We start from the raw sequence: 20,636 nt of genomic DNA, 5'->3' as shown, positions 1-20,636 counted from the left end.
CCTGTGGTAATTCTCCTCCAGTTCCTGTTAACATAACCGGTCAACCAATCAGCTGTCAGAGCCTCAGAGTACGCTCTCTGAGAGTTTGACTCCAGTTCCTGTTAACATAACCGGTCAGCCAATCAGTAAACCAACCAATCTATCAATCAATAGTTAGTCAGGGATTCAGAGTACGCTCTCTGAGAGGATGACTCCAGTTCCTAGAAGAGATAGTCAATCAATCAGGTTAATCAATCAAGTAAATCAATAGTTAGTCAAAGACTTTACCTACCTACCGACCAGGATTGGGTAGGTTACTTTCTAAATGTAATCTGTTACTTTCTAAATGTAATCTGTTACTTTCTAAATGTAATAGGTTACTTTCTAAATGCAATAGGTTACTTTCTAAATGTAATATGTTACTTTCTAAATGTAATCTGTTACTTTCTAAATGTAATCTGTTACTTTCTAAATGTAATAGGTTACGTTCTAAATGTAATAGGTTACGTTCTAAATGTAATATGTTACTTTCTAAATGTAATATGTTACTTTCTAAATGTAATAGGTTGCGTTCTAAATGTAATAGGTTACTTTCTAAATGTAATCTGTTACTTTCTAAATGTAATAGGTTGCTTTGTAAATGTAATAGGTTACTTCTTAAATGTAATAGGTTACTTTGTAAATGTAATAGGTTACTAGTTAACTGTCCAAAATTGTAATCAGTAACGTAACTTTTGGATTACCCAAAACTCAGTACCGTAATCTGATTACATTTAGTTACTTTTAGTTTACTTCACCCCCTTAAGCATTAGAAGAAGACCAAAATGTATGTTACCAATTGAACGACATGTATTGCAGGATAAATTTGTAAGTCGCTCTGGATAAGAGCGTCTGCTAAATGACTTAAATGTAAATGTAAATGTAATAAATCAATGTTAAAGTTTACATGGATGTTACATTTAACTTTATGGGTTGGTTACGTAGGTTTCTTCTAAACCATCGCTTTCTACTACATATAATAATACCATTAAATTATATCTTTACATTAAAAACCAAAGTCTATCAGAATTCCAGTCATTACAATAAATGTTATTCCCTTTGATCTTCAAGAAGAGGACTTGGAAATATGGAAGTACAGATTATCCATATTGTTTTACCTGAATATAACCCCAAAACTAAGTACGTATTAACCAGCACTACTCTGTTGTAACCTCTCTCAGATGAATAGACAGAGCTATGGATGCAAGGACTGACCAGCCATGATGACCAGCCATGACCAGCCATAAATGTAAACAGTGTCTGTTTACATTTACAATGTTTAAAAACATTGGAGTAAAACAAGCTTATATTTTGGGTTCTCATGGAGTGTGACAGTTGAACAAAGCTCATGAGGCATTTATAAGTTATATTCTTCAAGAATCAATGAATATATATATAGATATATATAATTTATAATAAATCCAAAATTGATGTAGCAACTACAGATTGCCTCTTTAAGTCAAAAGTGTGTGAGTTTGACTGTCCATGAGGTCTATGGATTTATTTATTTATTTATTTATCAGCATGAATTAGATTGAGCAATAAAAGCCCCCACTTTTATTCCATAGGCTGGGATCTGCACTATGCAGCTGTTGCCAGAGCGTATTTTCCCCTGGCTGTCCACTGGTTTCAAAAACAATGATTGATAAGCAGCTTAAACGTCTTGAATTCAACCATTATTGGGTTCAAATACACATTTAGATTTGTGAACAGCCGTCCACAACAACCACAATCCGTAAGGCGCAAATAGCTAAATGAGAGAGCGGCAATGTGATTCACATCAGTGCGCTATGTAGATATCAATAAGAAGTGACATCCGTATCGCCGTTGACTACCCCACTGCTGTCATCCTTACCTCCAAGCGTTTATTCAAGTTGGATAATCTTTGGACGCCGACAGCAGTCACACCATTGGAAGACATAGCTTGGAATGTAGCCTACAAAAGCCTATTCCTGCTCTTTTCCCACAATCCATCAAACATATTTGGTGTGACATCATAGTGGTCTCTGTCATCATAGTGGTCTCTGTCATCATAGTGGTCTCTGACATCATAATGGTCTCTGACATCATAGTGGTCTCTGTCATCATAGTGGTCTCTGACATCATAATGGTCTCTGACATCATAGTGGTCTCTGACATCATAGTGGTCTCTGACATCATAGTGGTCTCTGACATCATAGTGGTCTTTACAACAATACTTTCCCCCTAAGAAGGTTTCCTAGTAACTTACAACAATACTGTTATTCAGAATATACAGCTGAACAACAAACCGTTACTTCATATTTCTATGCATAAGGGAGCATCATCAGCTATATGACAGTGTGTGTGTGCATAATATTAATAAGAAACTCTCTTCTCTCTCTCTCTCTCTCTCTCTCTCTCTCTCTCTCTCTCTCTCTCTCTCTCTCTCTCTCTCTCTCTCTCTCTCTCTCTCTCTCTCTCTCTCTCTCTCTCTCTCTCTCTCTCTCTCTCTCTGGATCAATATTGTCATTTACAATCCGTCAGCCTTCGTTCTTTCCATCTGATTCCAAGACATTGTTATATTCCTGGTCGAGCTTCTCTCTGTTCTCTCTGCTAATAATCACACTGACAGCTTAAGAGAGCAGACTGTGTGTGTGTGTGTGTGTGTGTGTGTGTGTGTGTGTGTGTGTGTGTGTGTGTGTGTGTGTGTGTGTGTGTGTGTGTGTGTGTGTGTGTGTGTGTGTGTGTGTGTGTGTGTGTGTGTATTCTAAGCTAAATTAGAAGTGAATGCATGATTGCTAGGGCTTTTCATTTTATTGGCAGCAAGGGGAATGCCAAGGAATTCATCACACACACACACACACACACACACACACACACACACACACACACACACACACACACACACACACACACACACAGTAAAATACACTGTCATCCGTACATTACTTGTGATTACAAATTGGGCAGAGAGGGATAACAGGAAAACCATTCACTTTCTGTCTGTCTGTCTGTCTGTCTGTCTGTCTGTCTGTCTGTCTGTCTGTCTGTCTGTCTGTCTGTCTGTCTGTCTGTCTGTCTGTCTGTCTGTCTGTCTGTCTGTCTGTCTGTCTGTCTGTCTGTCTGTCTGTCTGTGTCCTCACCTCGTACTCTTTAACCACCCTCATGCCTCGTCCTCCTCCTCCATAGGCAGCTTTAAAGATGATAGGGAACCCATAGGTCTCAGAAAACACCCTGGCCTCCCCCACAGAAGATATAGGAGCATCTGTCCCAGGAACCACTGGTACACCTAAAGAGAGAGAGAGAGAGAGAGAGAGAGAGAGAGAGAGAGAGAGAGAGAGAGAGAGAGAGAGAGAGAGAGAGAGAGAGAGAGAGAGAGAGAGAGAGAGAGAGAGAGAGAGAGAGAGAGAGAGAGAGAGAGAGAGAGACAGAGAGAGAGACAGAGAGAGAGAGAGAGAGAGACAGAGAGAGAGAGAGAGAGAGAGAGAGACAGAGACAGAGAGAGAGAGAGAGAGAGAGAGAGAGAGAGAGAGAGAGAGAGAGAGAGAGAGAGAGAGCGAGAGAGAGAGAGAGAGAGAGAGAGAGAGAGAGAGAGAGAGAGAGAGAGAGAGACAGAGAGAGAGAGAGAGACAGAGAGAGAGAGACAGAGAGAGAGACAGAGAGAGAGAGAGAGACAGAGAGAGAGAGAGAGAGAGAGAGAGAGAGAGAGAGAGAGAGAGAGAGAGAGAGAGAGAGAGCTGCTGGTACACTTTTGACATGCTTTACGTCTGAGGACAAATAATAATGAACTCAACCTCCACAGACAGACACGTAAAACACTGAAGTTACCGTACATTTGTCTTTTTACATTTACATTTACATTTAAGTCATTTTTGTTCATGTTTGTGATTAATTCAGTTGATGTAAGAAACAACTGCACGTTTCTCCCCCCAAAAATGTTGAGGGCCTAAATGAACAATAAAGTTTCTTGTATTTGAAGATGTGAGAGGCCAAGAGGGTTGGAGGACCATACCAGCACTGACAGCCAGAGAGCGAGCTTCCACTTTGTCCCCCATCTTGCGCACAGTTTCTGGGGAGGGCCCGATGAAGCGGACTCCTGCATCAACACAGGCCTGGGCAAAGTCTGATCTCTCAGATAGAAACCCATAACCTGGGTGGATAGCATCTACGCCATTCTCCTGTTGGAGGGAGGGAGGGAGGGAGGGAGGGAGGGAGGGAGGGAGGGAGGGAGGGAGGGAGGGAACGGGGGAGATATAAACAGACAGAGAAAGAGAGAGACAGAACGAGGGAGAGGCAGAGAGGAGAAAAATGGAGAGAGATTATGCCAAATATTCAACGATAAACTACAGTACAGTATAGTACACAACAGTAGACTACAGAATAGTATTTAACGATAGTCTACAGTATAGTACTCAAAAGTAGACTATAGTATAGTAAAGTACTCAACAGTAGACTACAGTACAGTATAGTCCACAACAGTAGACTATAGTATAGTCCACAACAGTAGACTACAGAATAGTATTTAACGATAGTCTACAGTACATTATAGTCCACAACAGTAGACTATAGTATAGTATTTAACGATAGTCTACAGTATAGTACTCAAAAGTAGACTATAGTCTAGTATAGTACTCAACAGTAGACTACAGTACAGTATAGTCCACAACAGTAGACTATAGTATAGTCCACAACAGTAGACTACAGAATAGTATTTAACGATAGTCTACAGTATAGTACTCAAAAGTAGACTATAGTCTAGTATAGTACTCAACAGTAGACTACAGTACAGTATAGTCCACAACAGTAGACTATAGTATAGTCCACAACAGTAGACTACAGAATAGTATTTAACGATAGTCTACAGTATAGTACTCAAAAGTAGACTATAGTCTAGTATAGTACTCAACAGTAGACTACAGTACAGTATAGTCCACAACAGTAGACTATAGTATAGTCCACAACAGTAGACTACAGAATAGTATTTAACGATAGTCTACAGTATAGTACTCAAAAGTAGACTATAGTATAGTACTCAACAGTAGACTATAGTATAGTACTCAACAGTATACTACAGTACAGCATAGTACTCAACAGTAGACTACAGTATAGTACTCAACAGTAGACTACAGTACAGTATAGTACTCAACATTAGACTACAGTATAGTACTCAAAAGTAGGCTACAGTATAGTACTCAACAGTAGACTATAGTATAGTATAGTATAGTACTCAACAGCAGACTACAGTATAGCACTCAACAGTAGACTACAGTATAGTACTCAACAGTAGGCTACAGTACAGTATAGTACTCAACAGTAGACTACTAACAGTATAGTACTCAACAGTAGACTACAGTACAGTATAGTACTCAACAGTAGACTACTGTACATTATAGTACTCAACAGTAGACTACAGTACAGTATAGCACTCAACAGTAGACTACAGTATAGTACTCAACAGTAGACTACAGTATAGTACTCAACAGCAGACTACAGTATAGTACTCAACAGTAGGCTACAGTACAGTATAGTACTCAACAGTAGGCTACAGTACAGTATAGTACTCATCAGTAGACTACAGTACAGTATAGTACTCAACAGCAGACTACAGTACAGTATAGTTCTCAACAGTTGGCTACAGTATAGTACTCAACAGCAGACTACAGTATAGTTGTCAACAGTAGACTACAGTATAGTACTCAACAGCAGACTACAGTACAGTATAGTACTCAACAGCAGACTACAGTATAGTTGTCAACAGTTGGCTACAGTATAGTACTCAACAGCAGACTACAGTATAGTTGTCAACAGTAGACTACAGTATAGTACTCAACAGCAGACTACAGTACAGTATAGTACTCAACAGCAGACTACAGTACAGTATAGTACTCAACAGCAGACTACAGTACAGTATAATACTCAACAGTAGGCTACAGTACAGTATAGTACTCAACAGTAGAATACAGTACAGTATAGTACTCAACAGCAGACTACAGTATAGTTCTCAACAGTTGGCTACAGTATAGTACTCAACAGTAGACTATAGTACAGTATAGTACTCAACAGTAGACTACAGTATAGTACTCAACAGTAGACTATAGTATAGTACTCAACAGCAGACTACAGTACATTTACATTTACATTTACATTTAAGTCATTTAGCAGACGCTCTTATCCAGAGCGACTTACAAATTGGTGCATTCACCTTATGATATCCAGTGGAACAACCACTTTACAATAGTGCATCTAACTCTTTTAAGGGGGGGGGGGGGGTTAGAAGGATTACTTTCTCCTATCCTAGGTATTCCTTAAAGAGGTGGGGTTTCAGGTGTCTCCGGAAGGTGGTGATTGACTCCGCTGACCTGGCGTCGTGAGGGAGTTTGTTCCACCATTGGGGTGCCAGAGCAGCGAACAGTTTTGACTGGGCTGAGCGGGAACTGTACTTCCTCAGAGGTAGGGAGGCGAGCAGGCCAGAGGTGGATGAACGCAGTGCCCTTGTTTGGGTGTAGGCCCTGATCAGAGCCTGAAGGTACGGAGGTGCCGTTCCCCTCACAGCTCCGTAGGCAAGCACCATGGTCTTGTAGCAGTACAGTATAGTACTCAACAGTAGACTACAGTACAGTATACTACTCAACAGCAGACTACAGTATAGTTCTCAACAGTTGGCTACAGTATAGTACTCAACAGTAGACTACAGTACAGTATAGTACTCAACAGTAGACTACAGTACAGTATAGTACTCAACAGTAGACACCTGTTCAGGACGACTGTGTGATCACTCTCTCCGCAGCCGATGAGAGTAAGACCTTTAAACAGGTCAACATTCACACGGCCGCAGGGCCAGACGGATTACCAGGACGTGTACTGCGAGCATGCGCTGACCAACTGGCAAGTGTCTTCACTGACATTTTCAACGTCTCCCTGTCTGAGTCTGTAATACCAACATGTTTTAAGCAGATCACCATAGTCCCTGTGCCCAAGAACACGAAGGTAACCTACCTACATGACTACCGACCCGTAGCATTCACGTCTGTAGCCAGGAAGTGCTTTGAAAGGCTGGTCATGGCTCACATCAACACCATTATCCCAGAAACCCTAGACACACTCCAATTTGCATACCGCAACAACAGATCCACAGAGGATGCAATCTCTACTGCACTCCACACTGCCCTTTTACACCTGGACAAAAGGAACACCTATGTGAGAATGCTATTCATTGACTACAGCTCAGTGTTCAACACCATAGTGACCTCAAAGCTCATCACTAAGCTAAGGACCCTGGGACTAAACACCTCCCTCTGCAACTGGATCCTGGACTTCCTGACGGGCCGCCCCCAGGTGGTAAGGATAGGTAACAACACATTTGCCACGCTGATCCTCAACACGGGGGCCTCTCAGGGGTGCGTGCTCAGTCCCCTCCTGTACTCCCTGTTCACTCATAACTGCACGGCCAGGCACAACTCCAACACCGTACGATATAGTACTCAACAGTAGACTATATTATAGTACTCAATAGTAGACTACAGAACAGCATAGTATTCAATAGTAGGCTATGCTATAGTACTCAATGATAGTCAACAGTACAGTATAGCACTCAACAGTAGATTACAGTATAGTACTCAACAGTAGGCTACAGTATAGTACTCAACAGTAGAGTACATTACGGGGGAGGGAGGGAGGGAGGGAGGGAGGGAGGGAGGGAGGGAGGGAGGGAGAACTAATTACAGGTTAATAATCATTCAGTGAACTGTAGCATCAGCCGTGTAGGGATTAAAGCCAGACCTGGACAGATAGACACACCTACACACACCACACACACACACCGGGCCTGGACCAACCATCTGGCCTTAGTTACGGAGCATGCTCATTATGGGCTGTCTTGTTGTTGGGGGAGACGGTTGGCAGGGTGCTCCGCAACAACAGACGGCGAGGGGCAGAAACTGATGAAAGGGATGGCTGCACAGCCACACACACACACACACACACACACACACACACACACACACACACACACACACACACACACACACAGTCTTCTCTCACACACACACACACACACACACACACACACACACACACACACACACACACACACATTGGATATGAGCCCAGACAAAACAGAGGGATATTCTGTCAAGAAGAGGAATGAGAGATAACTTGAGCTGTGTTCCAATACTCATACTAACCGCACTAACCATACTATTAGTGACGTAAATCGAGTATGTAGTATGCTTATTGGTCCTAGTATGGACACTATTTCCGTGCTTTAGGGACCATAATGCATTTCTTCCGTAAATGAGGCGTGGCTTTACAACATTTTCAGATTTGAAGAAAAGGGTGGAAAATATGCAGGCGAAGTCGGACGAGAGCCGATACAAATTCATTGCTTGAACTAATTATGACAAATGTTCAGAATTTTTTTTTAGCAATGTAATAAAGTAATGCCTTTTCAAATAAGTTACGTTGCACGTTATGTTGGCTAGAGATTTGTTAGCTACGCTGTCCTTACAAACCGCATAGCATATCTGTCACGCCCTGATCTGTTTCACCTGTCCTTGTGATTGTCTCCACCCCTTCCAGGTGTTGCTTATTGTCCCCAGTGTATTTATCCCTGTGTTTCCTGTCTCTCTGTGCCAGTGTATTTATCCCTGTGTTTCCTGTCTCTCTGTACCAGTGTATTTATCCCTGTGTTTCCTGTCTCTCTGTGCCAGTGTATTTATCCCTGTGTTTCCTGTCTCTCTGTGCCAGTGTATTTATCCCTGTGTTTCCTGTCTCTCTGTGCCAGTGTATTTATCCCTGTGTTTCCTGTCTCTCTTTGCCAGTGTATTTATCCCTGTGTTTCCTGTCTCTCTGTGCCAGTGTATTTATCCCTGTGTTTCCTGTCTCTCTGTGCCAGTGTATTTATCCCTGTGTTTCCTGTCTCTCTGTACCAGTGTATTTATCCCTGTGTTTCCTGTCTCTCTGTGCCAGTGTATTTATCCCTGTGTTTCCTGTCTCTCTGTACCAGTGTATTTATCCCTGTGTTTCCTGTCTCTCTGTGCCAGTGTATTTATCCCTGTGTTTCCTGTCTCTCTGTGCCAGTGTATTTATCCCTGTGTTCCCTGTCTCTCTGTGCCAGTGTATTTATCCCTGTGTTCCCTGTCTCTCTGTGCCAGTTCGTCTTGTATGTTTAGTCAAGTCAACCAGCGTATTTTTCCCGTACTCCTTTTGCTATTCTCTTTTTGATAGTCCTCCCGGTTCTGACCCCTGCCTGACTCTGGACTACTTTCCCGCCTGCCTGATCATCCTGCCTGCCCTGACCTTGATTCTGCCTGCCCTTCGGTACCTTTTGGACTCTGAACTGGTTTTGACCCTTTTGCCTGTCCACAACCAGTCTTTTGCCTTCCCCTATTGGATTAATAAATATTGTAAGACTCCAACTATCTGCCTCCTGTGTCTGCATCTGGATCTCGCCTTGTGTCATGATAATATCATAACAGCAGTACGTACCAGTATGCAGTGGTGTAAAGTACTTTTTTTTTTAAATAGTAAAGGAAAGTACAGATGCCCAGAAAACACTACTTCAGTAAAAATACTTTAAAGTTCTACTTGACTACTTTTACTTTTACTACATTCCTAAAGAAAATATTGTACTTTTTACTCCATACATTTTCCCTGACAACCAAAATCACTCGTTACATGTTGAATGCTTAGCAGGACAGGAAAATGGTCCAATTCACACACTTATCAAGAGAACATCCCTGGTCATCCCTACTGCCTCTGATCTGGAGGACTCACTAAACAGAGAGCATCCCTGGTCATCCCTACTGCCTCTGATCTGGAGGACTCACTAAACAGAGAACATCCCTGGTCATCCCTACTGCCTCTGATCTGGAGGACTCACTAAACAGAGAACATCCCTGGTCATACCTACTGCCTCTGATCTGGAGGACTCACTAAACAGAGAACATCCCTGGTCATCCCTACTGCCTCTGATGTGGAAGACTCACTAATCAGAGAACATCCCTGGTCATACCTACTGCCTCTGATCTGGAGGACTCACTAAACAGAGAACATCCCTGGTCATCCCTACTGCCTCTGATCTGGAGGACTCACTAAACAGAGAACATCCCTGGTCATCCCTACCGCCTCTGATCTGGAGGACTCACTAAACAGAGAACATCCCTGGTCATCCCTACTGCCTCTGATCTGGAGGACTCACTAAACAGAGAACATCCCTGGTCATCCCTACTGCCTCTGATCTGGAGGACTCACTAAACAGAGAACATCCCTGGTCATCCCTACTGCCTCTGATCTGGAGGACTCACTAATCACAAACGCATATTCTGTAATTAATCTCTGAAGTGAAGTCATAAAATATCTAGCTAGTAATTTGTTATATAATGTCTCAGTAGAGTAAATGTCTCAGTAGAATAGAATAAACATTTTATCATAAGTATACATGGAAGTAGGGATGATGGGAGAGATACAGGGATGGATGGAGAGATGGATTCATTGGGACAGGCAGTAATGGGACTACTGGCAATATGGTGTCTGGGGGCTGGGAGAGTGGTATATTAATACACTTTTGGCTATACAACCTGGTCTCAGAGCATTTCGTATCATTTTGTACGTAAATCCGAGACATTCCATTTTGTATGATATGTTACATTTGGTATGGTAGCATAAGACATAGATGGATAGGTGAGCGTATAACATGAACATCTAACAACCCTAAGGTTGCAAGTTCGAATCTCATCACGTAGCACTTTAGCAACTTTTCTACTACTTACTACTTTTTATATACTTTGCATGTTAGCTAACCCTTCCCCTAACCCTTTTAGTTAATTTAACCATAACCTTAACCCTTTTAGCTAAACCCTCACCCTAACCCTAACCTTAACCCTTTAACCTAATTCCTAAACTTAACCTGAACCGTTTAACCTAATTCCTAAACTTAACCTGAACCGTTTAACCTAATTCCTAAACTGAACCCGAAGCTTAACCCTAACTGCTAACCCTAACCCCTAGCCAAGCAAACGTTAGCGAGCTAGCTAACGTTAGCCACCTAGCTAGAATTCGTAACATATCAAACGTTTAGCAAATTCGTAAAGTATTGTACATTTACAATTCGTAACATATTGTACGTTTTTCCAATTCGTAACATATTGTACGTTTTGCAAATTCGTAACATATAATACCAATTGTAATTGTAATTCGTAACATATCCCCCGAAATGGGTGATGGACATCCACAAATTAATACCTACCAAACGAAACATATCATACTAATAGGTGTTTCTCAGATTTACATACAGAATAATACGAAATGCTCTGAGGCCAGGTTGGGCTCGATGTTGCCAAGGGGCCTTGGGATGCAAGCCGAATCCCTCGTTCCATCTTTTTAAATTCAGGTATTGGGACCACACAGCGTGTAGGCTTTGATTCCAGCACAGCACTAACACACTAAGGGTTAGATTTCAAACATACCTTAGCTACTTTAATGATGTCAGGTATATGCAGGTAGGCAGCAACAGGAGGATCTCACCTTAGCTACTTTAATGATGTCAGGTAGATGCAGGTAGGCCGCAACAGGAGGATCTCACCTTAGCTACTTTAATGATGTCAGGTATATGCAGGTAGGCAGCAACAGGAGGATCTCACCTTAGCTACTTTAATGATGTCAGGTATATGCAGGTAGGCAGCAACAGGAGGATCTCACCTTAGCTACTTTAATGATGTCAGGTATATGCAGGTAAGCAGCAACAGGAGGAAGACTTTTCCCTATCAGGTAGGCTTCGTCAGCTTTTTGTCTGTGGGTTGAACGGTATGACATTGTTACAATGTTACAGTGTTTCATTTTATGATCTTGAATGATCTCAGCGGGCAAAACTGGTTGTAATATCGTCAGGTATTCATCAGGTAATATCGTCAGCTATTCATCAGGTAATATCGTCAGGTATTCATCAGGTAATATCGTCAGGTATTCATCAGGTAATATCGTCAGGTAATATCGTCAGGTATTCATCAGGTAATTTCGTCAGGTATTCATCAGGTAATATCGTCAGGTAATATCGTCAAGTAATCATCGGGTAATATCGTCAGGTATTCATCGGGTAATATCGTCAGGTATTCATCGGGTAATATCGTCAGGTATTCATCGGGTAATATCGTCAGGTATTCATCAGGTAATATCGTCAGCTATTCATCAGGTAATATCGTCAGGTATTCATCAGGTAATATCGTCAGCTATTCATCAGGTAATATCGCCAGGTATTCATCGGGTAATATCGCCAGGTATTCATCGGGTAATATCGTCAGGTATTCATCAGGTAATATCGTCAGCTATTCATCAGGTAATATCGCCAGGTATTCATCGGGTAATATCGTCAGGTATTCATCAGGTAATATCGTCAGGTATTCATCAGATAATATCGTCAGGTATTCATCGGGTAATATCGTCAGGTATTCATCGGGTAATATCGTCAGGTATTCATCGGGTAATATCGTCAGGTAATATCGTCAGGTATTCATCGGGTAATATCGTCAGGTAATATCGTCAGGTATTCATCGGGTAATATCGTCAGGTAATATCGTCAGGTATTCATCAGGTAATATCGTCAGGTATTCATCAGATAATATCGTCAGGTATTCATCAGGTAATATCGTCAGGTAATATCGTCAGGTATTCATCAGGTAATATCGTCAGGTATTCATCAGATAATATCGTCAGGTATTCATCAGGTAATATCGTCAGGTAATATTGTCAGGTAATATCGTCAGGTAATATCGTCAGGTATTCATCAGGTAATATCGTCAGGTAATATCGTCAGGTATTCATCAGGTAATATCGTCAGGTAATATCGTCAGGTATTCATCAGGTAATATCGTCAGGTATTCATCAGGTAATATCGTCAGGTATTCATCAGGTAATATCGTCAGGTAATATCGTCAGGTATTCATCAGGTAATATCGTCAGGTATTCATCAGGTAATATCGTCAGCTATTCATCAGGTAATATCGTCAGGTATTCATCAGGTAATATCATCAGGTATTCATCAGGTAATATCATCAGGTATTCATCAGGTAATATCATCAGGTATTCATCAGGTAATATCATCAGCTAAATAGTCAGGTAGAATTCCAGATAAATAGAACTCCAGGTAAAGCCTACATTAATCTCCTAAATGATTGGCACCCAAAAAAAGACAACTCCATGAACTTTATAAAGTACCAAGATATTTTAGCCAAATAACCCCAAGCACACCACCAGCACAAAATCCACAAAGAAATGTTTAATTGGCTACAAATTCAACATTTTACAACGGTCTCAGTCTCCAGACTTGAACCCCATTGAAAACCTGGGATTTTCTTATTTTGTATTTCTTGTTAAACAAAATCTCTATCTCTGAGCAATTGTGTTAGTATAAAATAATATGGTTATTGTTTGCTCAATGTTTTTTACAATATACCTCAGTATTTGCATTGTATAAAATAAACCGTCTTTATTTGTCAATAATTCCAGGATAGTGACTGCTATACCTGTGCATCTGTCCTCTATCTTCTTCAGAGTAAACAGCCACGGTCCGAATCCCCAACTCAGTACACGCCCTGAACACACGGATAGCTATCTCACCTAGAGAGGAGAGAACAGAAAAGGAGAAGAGAAAGGAAAGAAAGAAAGAAAGAAAAAATATCATAAAATAAATATACAGTGCATTCGGAAATTATTCAGACCTCTTCACTTTTTCCACATTTTGTTGCGTTACAGCCTTATTCTAAAATTAATAAAATATTATTTTTCCTCATCAATCTACACACAATAACCCATAACAACATCACAATACCCCATAATGACAAAGTGAAAAGTATTATTTTTTTTCTTTTTAGAATCTGGCTGTAAAGTTAAAAAAAAAATGTGGGGAAGTACAGTAACACAGTGTGGTTATACTATGTTTCTCTACCATCTAATTAAGCAATAAGGCACAAGGAGGTGTAGTATACGGCCAATATAACACGACTAAGGGATGTTCTTATGCACGACGCAAAGCGGAGTGCCTGGATACAGCCCTTAGCCGTGGTATATTGGCCATATACCACAAACCCCCTGAGGTGCTTTATTGCCATTATAAACTGGTTACCAATGTAATTAGAGCAGTAAAAATAAATATGTATTTCGTCATACCCGTGATATACGGTCTGATATACCATGGCTGTCAGCAAATCAGCATTCAGGGCTCAAACCACACAGTTTATAATGTGATTTAATGTTCAGTTTATATCATGTCATGAGTAGTGAGCTAGGCTAGATGGCTGTGTAGCTTTGAGCTGGGCTAGGTGGCTGTGTAGCTTTGAGCTGGGCTAGGTGGCTGTGTAGCTTTAAACTGGGCTAGATGGCTGTGTAGCTTTGAGCTGGGCTAGATGGCTGTATAGCTTTGAGCTGGGCTAGATGGCTGTGTAGCTTTGAGCTGGGCTAGATGGCTGTGTAGCTTTGAGCTGGGCTAGATGGCTGTGTAGCTTTGAGCTGGGCTAGATGGCTGTGTAGCTTTGAGCTGGGCTAGGTGTCTGTGTAGCTTTGAGCTGGGCTAGATGGCTGTGTAGCTTTGAGCTGGGCTAGATGGCTGTGCAGCTTTGAGCTGGGTTAGGTGGCTGTGTAGCTTTGAACTGAGTTAGGTGGCTGTGTAGCTTTGAACTGGGCTAGGTGGCTGTGTAGCTTTGAACTGGGTTAGGTGGCTGTGTAGCTTTGAGCTGGGCTAGGTGGCTGTGTAGCTTTGAGCTGGGCTAGGTGGCTGTGTAGCTTTGAGCTGGGCTAGATGGCTGTGTAGCTTTGAGCTGGGCTAGATGGCTGTGTAGCCTTGAGCTGGGCTAGATGGCTGTGTAGCTTTGAACTGGGATAGGTGGCTGTGTAGCTTTGAACTGGGCTAGGTGGCTGTGTAGCTTTGAGCTGGGCTAGGTGGATGTGTAGCTTTGAACTGGGCTATGTGGCTGTGTAGCTTTGAACTGGTCTAGGTGGCTGTGTAGCTTTGAACTGGGTTAGGTGGCTGTGTAGCTTTGAACTGGGTTAGGTGGCTGTGTAGCTTTGAGTTGGGTTAGGTGGCTGTGTAGCTTTGAACTGAGTTAGGTGGCTGTGTAGCTTTGAACTGGGCTAGGTGGCTGTGTAGCTTTGAACTGGGTTAGGTGGCTGTGTAGCTTTGAGCTGGGCTAGGTGGCTGTGTAGCTTTGAGCTGGGCTAGGTGGCTGTGTAGCTTTGAACTGGGCTAGGTGGCTGTGTAGCTTTGAACTGGGCTAGGTGGCTGTGTAGCTTTGAGCTGGGCTAGGTGGCTGTGTAGCTTTGAACTGGGCTAGGTGGCTGTGTAGCTTTGAACTGGGTTAGGTGGCTGTGTAGCTTTGAGCTGGGCTGGGTGGCTGTGTAGCTTTGAGCTGGGCTAGGTGGCTGTGTAGCTTTGAGCTGGGCTAGATGGCTGTGAAGCTTTGAGCTGGGCTAGATGGCTGTGTAGCTTTGAGTTGGGTTAGGTGGCTGTGTAGCTTTGAACTGGGTTAGGTGGCTGTGTAGCTTTGAGCTGGACTAGGTGGCTGTGTAGCTTTGAGCTGGGCTAGGTGGCTGTGTAGCTTTGAGCTGGGCTAGATGGCTGTGTAGCTTTGAGCTGGGCTAGATGGCTGTGTAGCTTTGAGCTGGGCTAGATGGCTGTGTAGCTTTGAGCTGGGCTAGATGGCTGTGTAGCTTTGAACTGGGATAGGTGGCTGTGTAGCTTTGAACTGGGCTAGGTGGCTGTGTAGCTTTGAACTGGGCTATGTGGCTGTGTAGCTTTGAACTGGGTTAGGTGGCTGTGTAGCTTTGAACTGGTCTAGGTGGCTGTGTAGCTTTGAACTGGGTTAGGTGGCTGTGTAGCTTTGAACTGGGTTAGGTGGCTGTGTAGCTTTGAGCTGGGCTAGGTGGCTGTGTAGCTTTGAGCTGGGCTAGGTGGCTGTGTAGCTTTGAGCTGGGCTAGGTGGCTGTGTAGCTTTGAGCTGGGCTAGGTGGCTCTGTAGCTTTGAGTTGGGTTAGGTGGCTGTGTAGCTTTGAACTGAGTTAGGTGGCTGTGTAGCTTTGAACTGGGCTAGGTGGCTGTGTAGCTTTGAACTGGGTTAGGTGGCTGTGTAGCTTTGAGCTGGGCTAGGTGGCTGTGTAGCTTTGAGCTGGGCTAGGTGGCTGTGTAGCTTTGAACTGGGCTAGGTGGCTGTGTAGCTTTGAACTGGGCTAGGTGGCTGTGTAGCTTTGAGCTGGGCTAGGTGGCTGTGTAGCTTTGAGTTGGGTTAGGTGGCTGTGTAGCTTTGAACTGAGTTAGGTGGCTGTGTAGCTTTGAACTGGGCTAGGTGGCTGTGTAGCTTTGAACTGGGTTAGGTGGCTGTGTAGCTTTGAGCTGGGCTAGGTGGCTGTGTAGCTTTGAGCTGGGCTAGGTGGCTGTGTAGCTTTGAACTGGGCTAGGTGGCTGTGTAGCTTTGAACTGGGCTAGGTGGCTGTGTAGCTTTGAGCTGGGCTAGGTGGCTGTGTAGCTTTGAACTGGGCTAGGTGGCTGTGTAGCTTTGAACTGGGTTAGGTGGCTGTGTAGCTTTGAGCTGGGCTGGGTGGCTGTGTAGCTTTGAGCTGGGCTAGGTGGCTGTGTAGCTTTGAGCTGGGCTAGATGGCTGTGAAGCTTTGAGCTGGGCTAGATGGCTGTGTAGCTTTGAGTTGGGTTAGGTGGCTGTGTAGCTTTGAACTGGGCTAGGTGGCTGTGTAGCTTTGAACTGGGTTAGGTGGCTGTGTAGCTTTGAGCTGGACTAGGTGGCTGTGTAGCTTTGAGCTGGGCTAGGTGGCTGTGTAGCTTTGAACTGGGCTAGGTGGCTGTGTAGCTTTGAGCTGGGCTAGGTGGCTGTGTAGCTTTGAACTGGGTTAGGTGGCTGTGTAGCTTTGAGCTGGGCTAGATGGCTGTGTAGCTTTGAACTGGGCTAGATGGCTGTGTAGCTTTGAGCTGGGCTCAGTGGCTGTGTAGCTTTGAGCTGGGCTAGGTGGCTGTGTAGCTTTGAGTTGGGCTAGGTGGCTGTGTAGCTTTGAGCTGGGCTAGGTGGCTGTGAAGCTTTGAACTGGGCTAGGTGGCTCTGTAGCTTTGAGCTGGGCTAGGTGGCTGTGTAGCTTTGAGCTGGGCTAGGTGGCTGTGTAGCTTTGAACTGGGTTAGGTGGCTGTGTAGCTTTGAGCTGGGCTAGGTGGCTGTGTAGCTTTGAACTGGGTTAGGTGGCTGTGAAGCTTTGAACTGGGCTAGGTGGCTGTGTAGCTTTGAGCTGGGCTAGGTGGCTGTGTAGCTTTGAGCTGGGCTAGGTGGCTGTGAAGCTTTGAACTGGGCTAGGTGGCTGTGTAGCTTTGAGCTGGGCTAGGTGGCTGTGTAGCTTTGAGCTGGGCTAGGTGGCTGTGAAGCTTTGAACTGGGCTAGGTGGCTGTGTAGCTTTGAGCTGGGCTAGGTGGCTGTGTAGCTTTGAGCTGGGCTGGGTGGCTGTGAAGCTTTGAGCTGGGCTAGGTGGCTGTGAAGCTTTGAGCTGGGCTAGGTGGCTGTGAAGCTTTGAGCTGGGCTAGGTGGCTGTGAAGCTTTGAGCTGGGCTAGGTGGCTGTGAAGCTTTGAGCTGGGCTAAGTGGCTGTGTAGCTTTGAACTGGGCTAGGTGGCTGTGTAGCTTTGAAGTGCATCATAAGCTATATAACACACACTGTCATGTAAGTATAGCCATGCGATGCGATGGCATGTCATGAGATCTATAATGCAACGTGTAACTCGGATGAATTGTAATGTGCTGGGACATACAATAGACCTTAGTTATTGTCGTGTGCTGGGATAACATAATCTCTAATGCAAGGCCCTCATAATAATATAAGGATGGATAAGATGTAGTGTCATGTTGTGGGTGGAGCCTTACCTCTGTTGGCCACCATGACCTTTCTGATTGGTCGATACTCAAAGTTCTGGGGCGACGAGTGGGCAGTGCGAGTGAGAAGACACGCCCTCTTTATCGCTAGCAACCCCAGACCTCCTCGACCCACCCCGGAAACACACAGCAACATCCTGGATAGAGAGAGAGAGAGAGAGAGAGAGAGAGAGAGAGAGAGAGAGAGAGAGAGAGAGAGAGAGAGAGAGAGAGAGAGAGAGAGAGAGAGAGAGAGAGAGAGAGAGACAACGTCCTGAGCAGAAGCCAGATTGGATTTCTAAAAAATTATCGTACAACAGACCACATTTACACCCTCCACACTCTAATTGATAAACAAGTTAACCAAAACAAAGGCAAAATCTACTCGTGTTTTGTAGATTTCAAGAAAGCATTTGATTCAATTTGGCACGAAGGTCTTTTTTATAAACTAATAGAAAGTGGTATTGGAGGGAAAACATATGATTTTATTAAATCAATGTACACTAAAAACAAATGTGCGGTTCAAATTGGCAACAAGCAAACAGACTTCTTCTCTCAGGGGCGGGGAGTGAAACAGGGCTGCCCAATAAGTCCAACATTATTTAACATCTACATTAAGGAATTGGCAAAAACATTAGAAGAATCGGCAGCACCTGGTATCACCCTACACAACACTGAAATCAAGTGTCTGCTGTACGCAGATGACCTGGTGCTGCTGTCTCCCACTAAAGAGGGGTTACAGCAACACCTAGATCATCTTCACAGGTTCTGTCAGACTTGGGCTCTGACCGTTAACCTAAAAAAAACAAATATAATGATATTCCAAAAAAGGTCCGGAAATAAGGATGACAAATATAAATTCTATTTGGACACAGTTCTATTAGAACACACCAAAAACTACACATATCTAGGACTAAATATCAGCAACACAGGTAGCTTTCACATGGCTGTGAATGAGCTGAGAGACAAAGCAAGAAGAGCATTCTATGCCATTAAAAGGAACATCAAAATTGAAATTCCAATTAGAATCTGGCTCAAAATTTTTCAATCAGTTATAGAACCAATTGCTCTATATGGCAGTGAAGTATGGGGTCCGCTCTCTAATAATGAATTTACCAAATGGGACAAACATCCAATTGAAGTATTGCATGCAGAGTTTTGCAAGACTGTATTGCAAGTACAAAGAAAAACTCCAAATAACGCATGTAGGGCAGAATTGGGCCAATATCCCCTCCTCATTCGAATAGAAAAAAGAGCCATCAAATTTTACAACCATCTAAAAACAAGTGACCCTAAAACATTCCATCACACAGCTCTACAATGTCAAGAGATGAAACCAGAGAAGAGTCCCCTCAGCCAGCTGGTTCTGAGGCTCAGTTCACCAACCCAAACCAACCCCATAGAGCCTCGGGACAGCCCTCAGAAAATCTGGCCCAACCAAATCATCACAAAACAAAAAGAAAAGTATATAACCTATTGGAAAGACACCACAAAAAATCAAAGTAAACTTCAATGCTATTTGGCTCTAAACAGACAGTACATGGTGGCAGACTATCTGACCACTGTGACTGATAGAAAACTGAGGAAAACATTGACTAGGTACAGACTCAGTGAGCACAGTCTGGCTATAGAGACCGGTCGTCACAGACAAACCTGGCTGCCCAGGGAGGACAGGCTGTGCTCACTCTGCTCCAGGGGAGAGGTAGAGACAGAAGTGCATTTCCTACTACACTGTGACAAATACTCAGACCTAAGAGCATATTTCTTTCCCAAAATTATAATTCAATACAAAGAATTTGAAACTATAAAAGATGAAGAAAAATTCAAATATTTATTGGGTGAAAAGCCAAAATGTGCTGTTTTGGCAGCCAAATATGTGTCCTCCTGCCACAGCCTGAGGGACAGCCAGTGAAAAATGCAAAGTAATGTTGATAATATTTCCCATTTAGCTTAGTTTTGTTTTGTCCTTCGTACCAGGTCATGTGTCTTCTCAGTCATGTTGACACTGGTCTACTACTGTTGCTTTAATGTATTGTTGTTCTGATTAATATTGTTGTTGTAGCTGTTATTAATGGTAATCCCATGTCCACTACTAATATTATTATTGCTGTTAATCCCACCATTTATTTATATATAAATATATATATATTTTGTGTATATATATACATATATATTTTATTTAGATTTTTCGATATGTATACTTTGACAATGTAAGTAATAATAACTTGCCATGTCAATAAAGTCAATTGAATTGAATTGAATTGAGAGAGAGAGAGAGAGAGAGAGAGAGAGAGAGAGAGAGAGAGAGAGAGAGAGAGAGAGAGAGAGAGAGAGAGAGACAGAGAGAGAGAGAGAGAGGATGAGGAATTGGCTATCCAAAATAGTGTTATATGGAGAAATCACTTTGCAAACCTGTACAGCAATATAACAATATAAGAGCCCAGAAAATACTTGAATCAGCTGATACTGTCATAATCCTGTGGATACTTCAATTACAGAACAAGAATTATCGACACAATCATGTCTCGGATCTTTACAGAAAAATTCCTGCAGCGATTCGCCATCCCATCTGGTTTGCGCTTATTTGTTTTTCAACAGGACAATGACACACCTCCAGGCTGTGTAAGGGCTATTTGACCAAGAAGGAGAGTGATGGAGTGCTGCATCAGATGACCTGGCCTCCACAGTCACCCAAACTCAAACCCAGTTGACATGGTTTGGGATGAGATGGACCGCAGAGTAAAGGAAAAAGCAGCCAACAGCTCAGCATATG

At 43.0% G+C, this 20,636-nt stretch overlaps 1 protein-coding gene across 3 annotated transcripts in view; it reads right to left on the bottom strand.

Annotated features, from left to right (window-relative positions):
- The window catches only part of LOC139561273 (pyruvate carboxylase, mitochondrial-like), a 516,102-nt gene that overhangs the window by 479,068 nt on the left and 16,398 nt on the right, over positions 1–20,636 (bottom strand). For 2 of the 3 annotated variants that reach the window (XM_071378258.1, XM_071378257.1), the window contains exons 2-6: positions 17,876–18,021; positions 13,497–13,590; positions 11,677–11,767; positions 3,992–4,157; positions 3,123–3,268 (exon numbers count right to left, since the gene is read on the bottom strand). In XM_071378258.1, the coding sequence (XP_071234359.1) occupies positions 3,123–3,268; positions 3,992–4,157; positions 11,677–11,767; positions 13,497–13,590; positions 17,876–18,020 (642 nt within the window). In that variant the 5' untranslated portion in view covers position 18,021. Of the gene's footprint in view, positions 1–3,122; positions 3,269–3,991; positions 4,158–11,444; positions 11,513–11,676; positions 11,768–13,496; positions 13,591–17,875; positions 18,022–20,636 lie in introns of those variants that run through there. The other variant, XM_071378259.1, reaches the window with a different exon arrangement.

This window comes from Salvelinus alpinus, chromosome 31 (assembly GCF_045679555.1).
Source record: "Salvelinus alpinus chromosome 31, SLU_Salpinus.1, whole genome shotgun sequence".
Lineage (NCBI taxonomy): Eukaryota > Metazoa > Chordata > Actinopteri > Salmoniformes > Salmonidae > Salvelinus > Salvelinus alpinus.
Note: the sequence above shows the minus strand (reverse complement) of the source record. Positions and strands in the feature narration are given on the sequence as shown.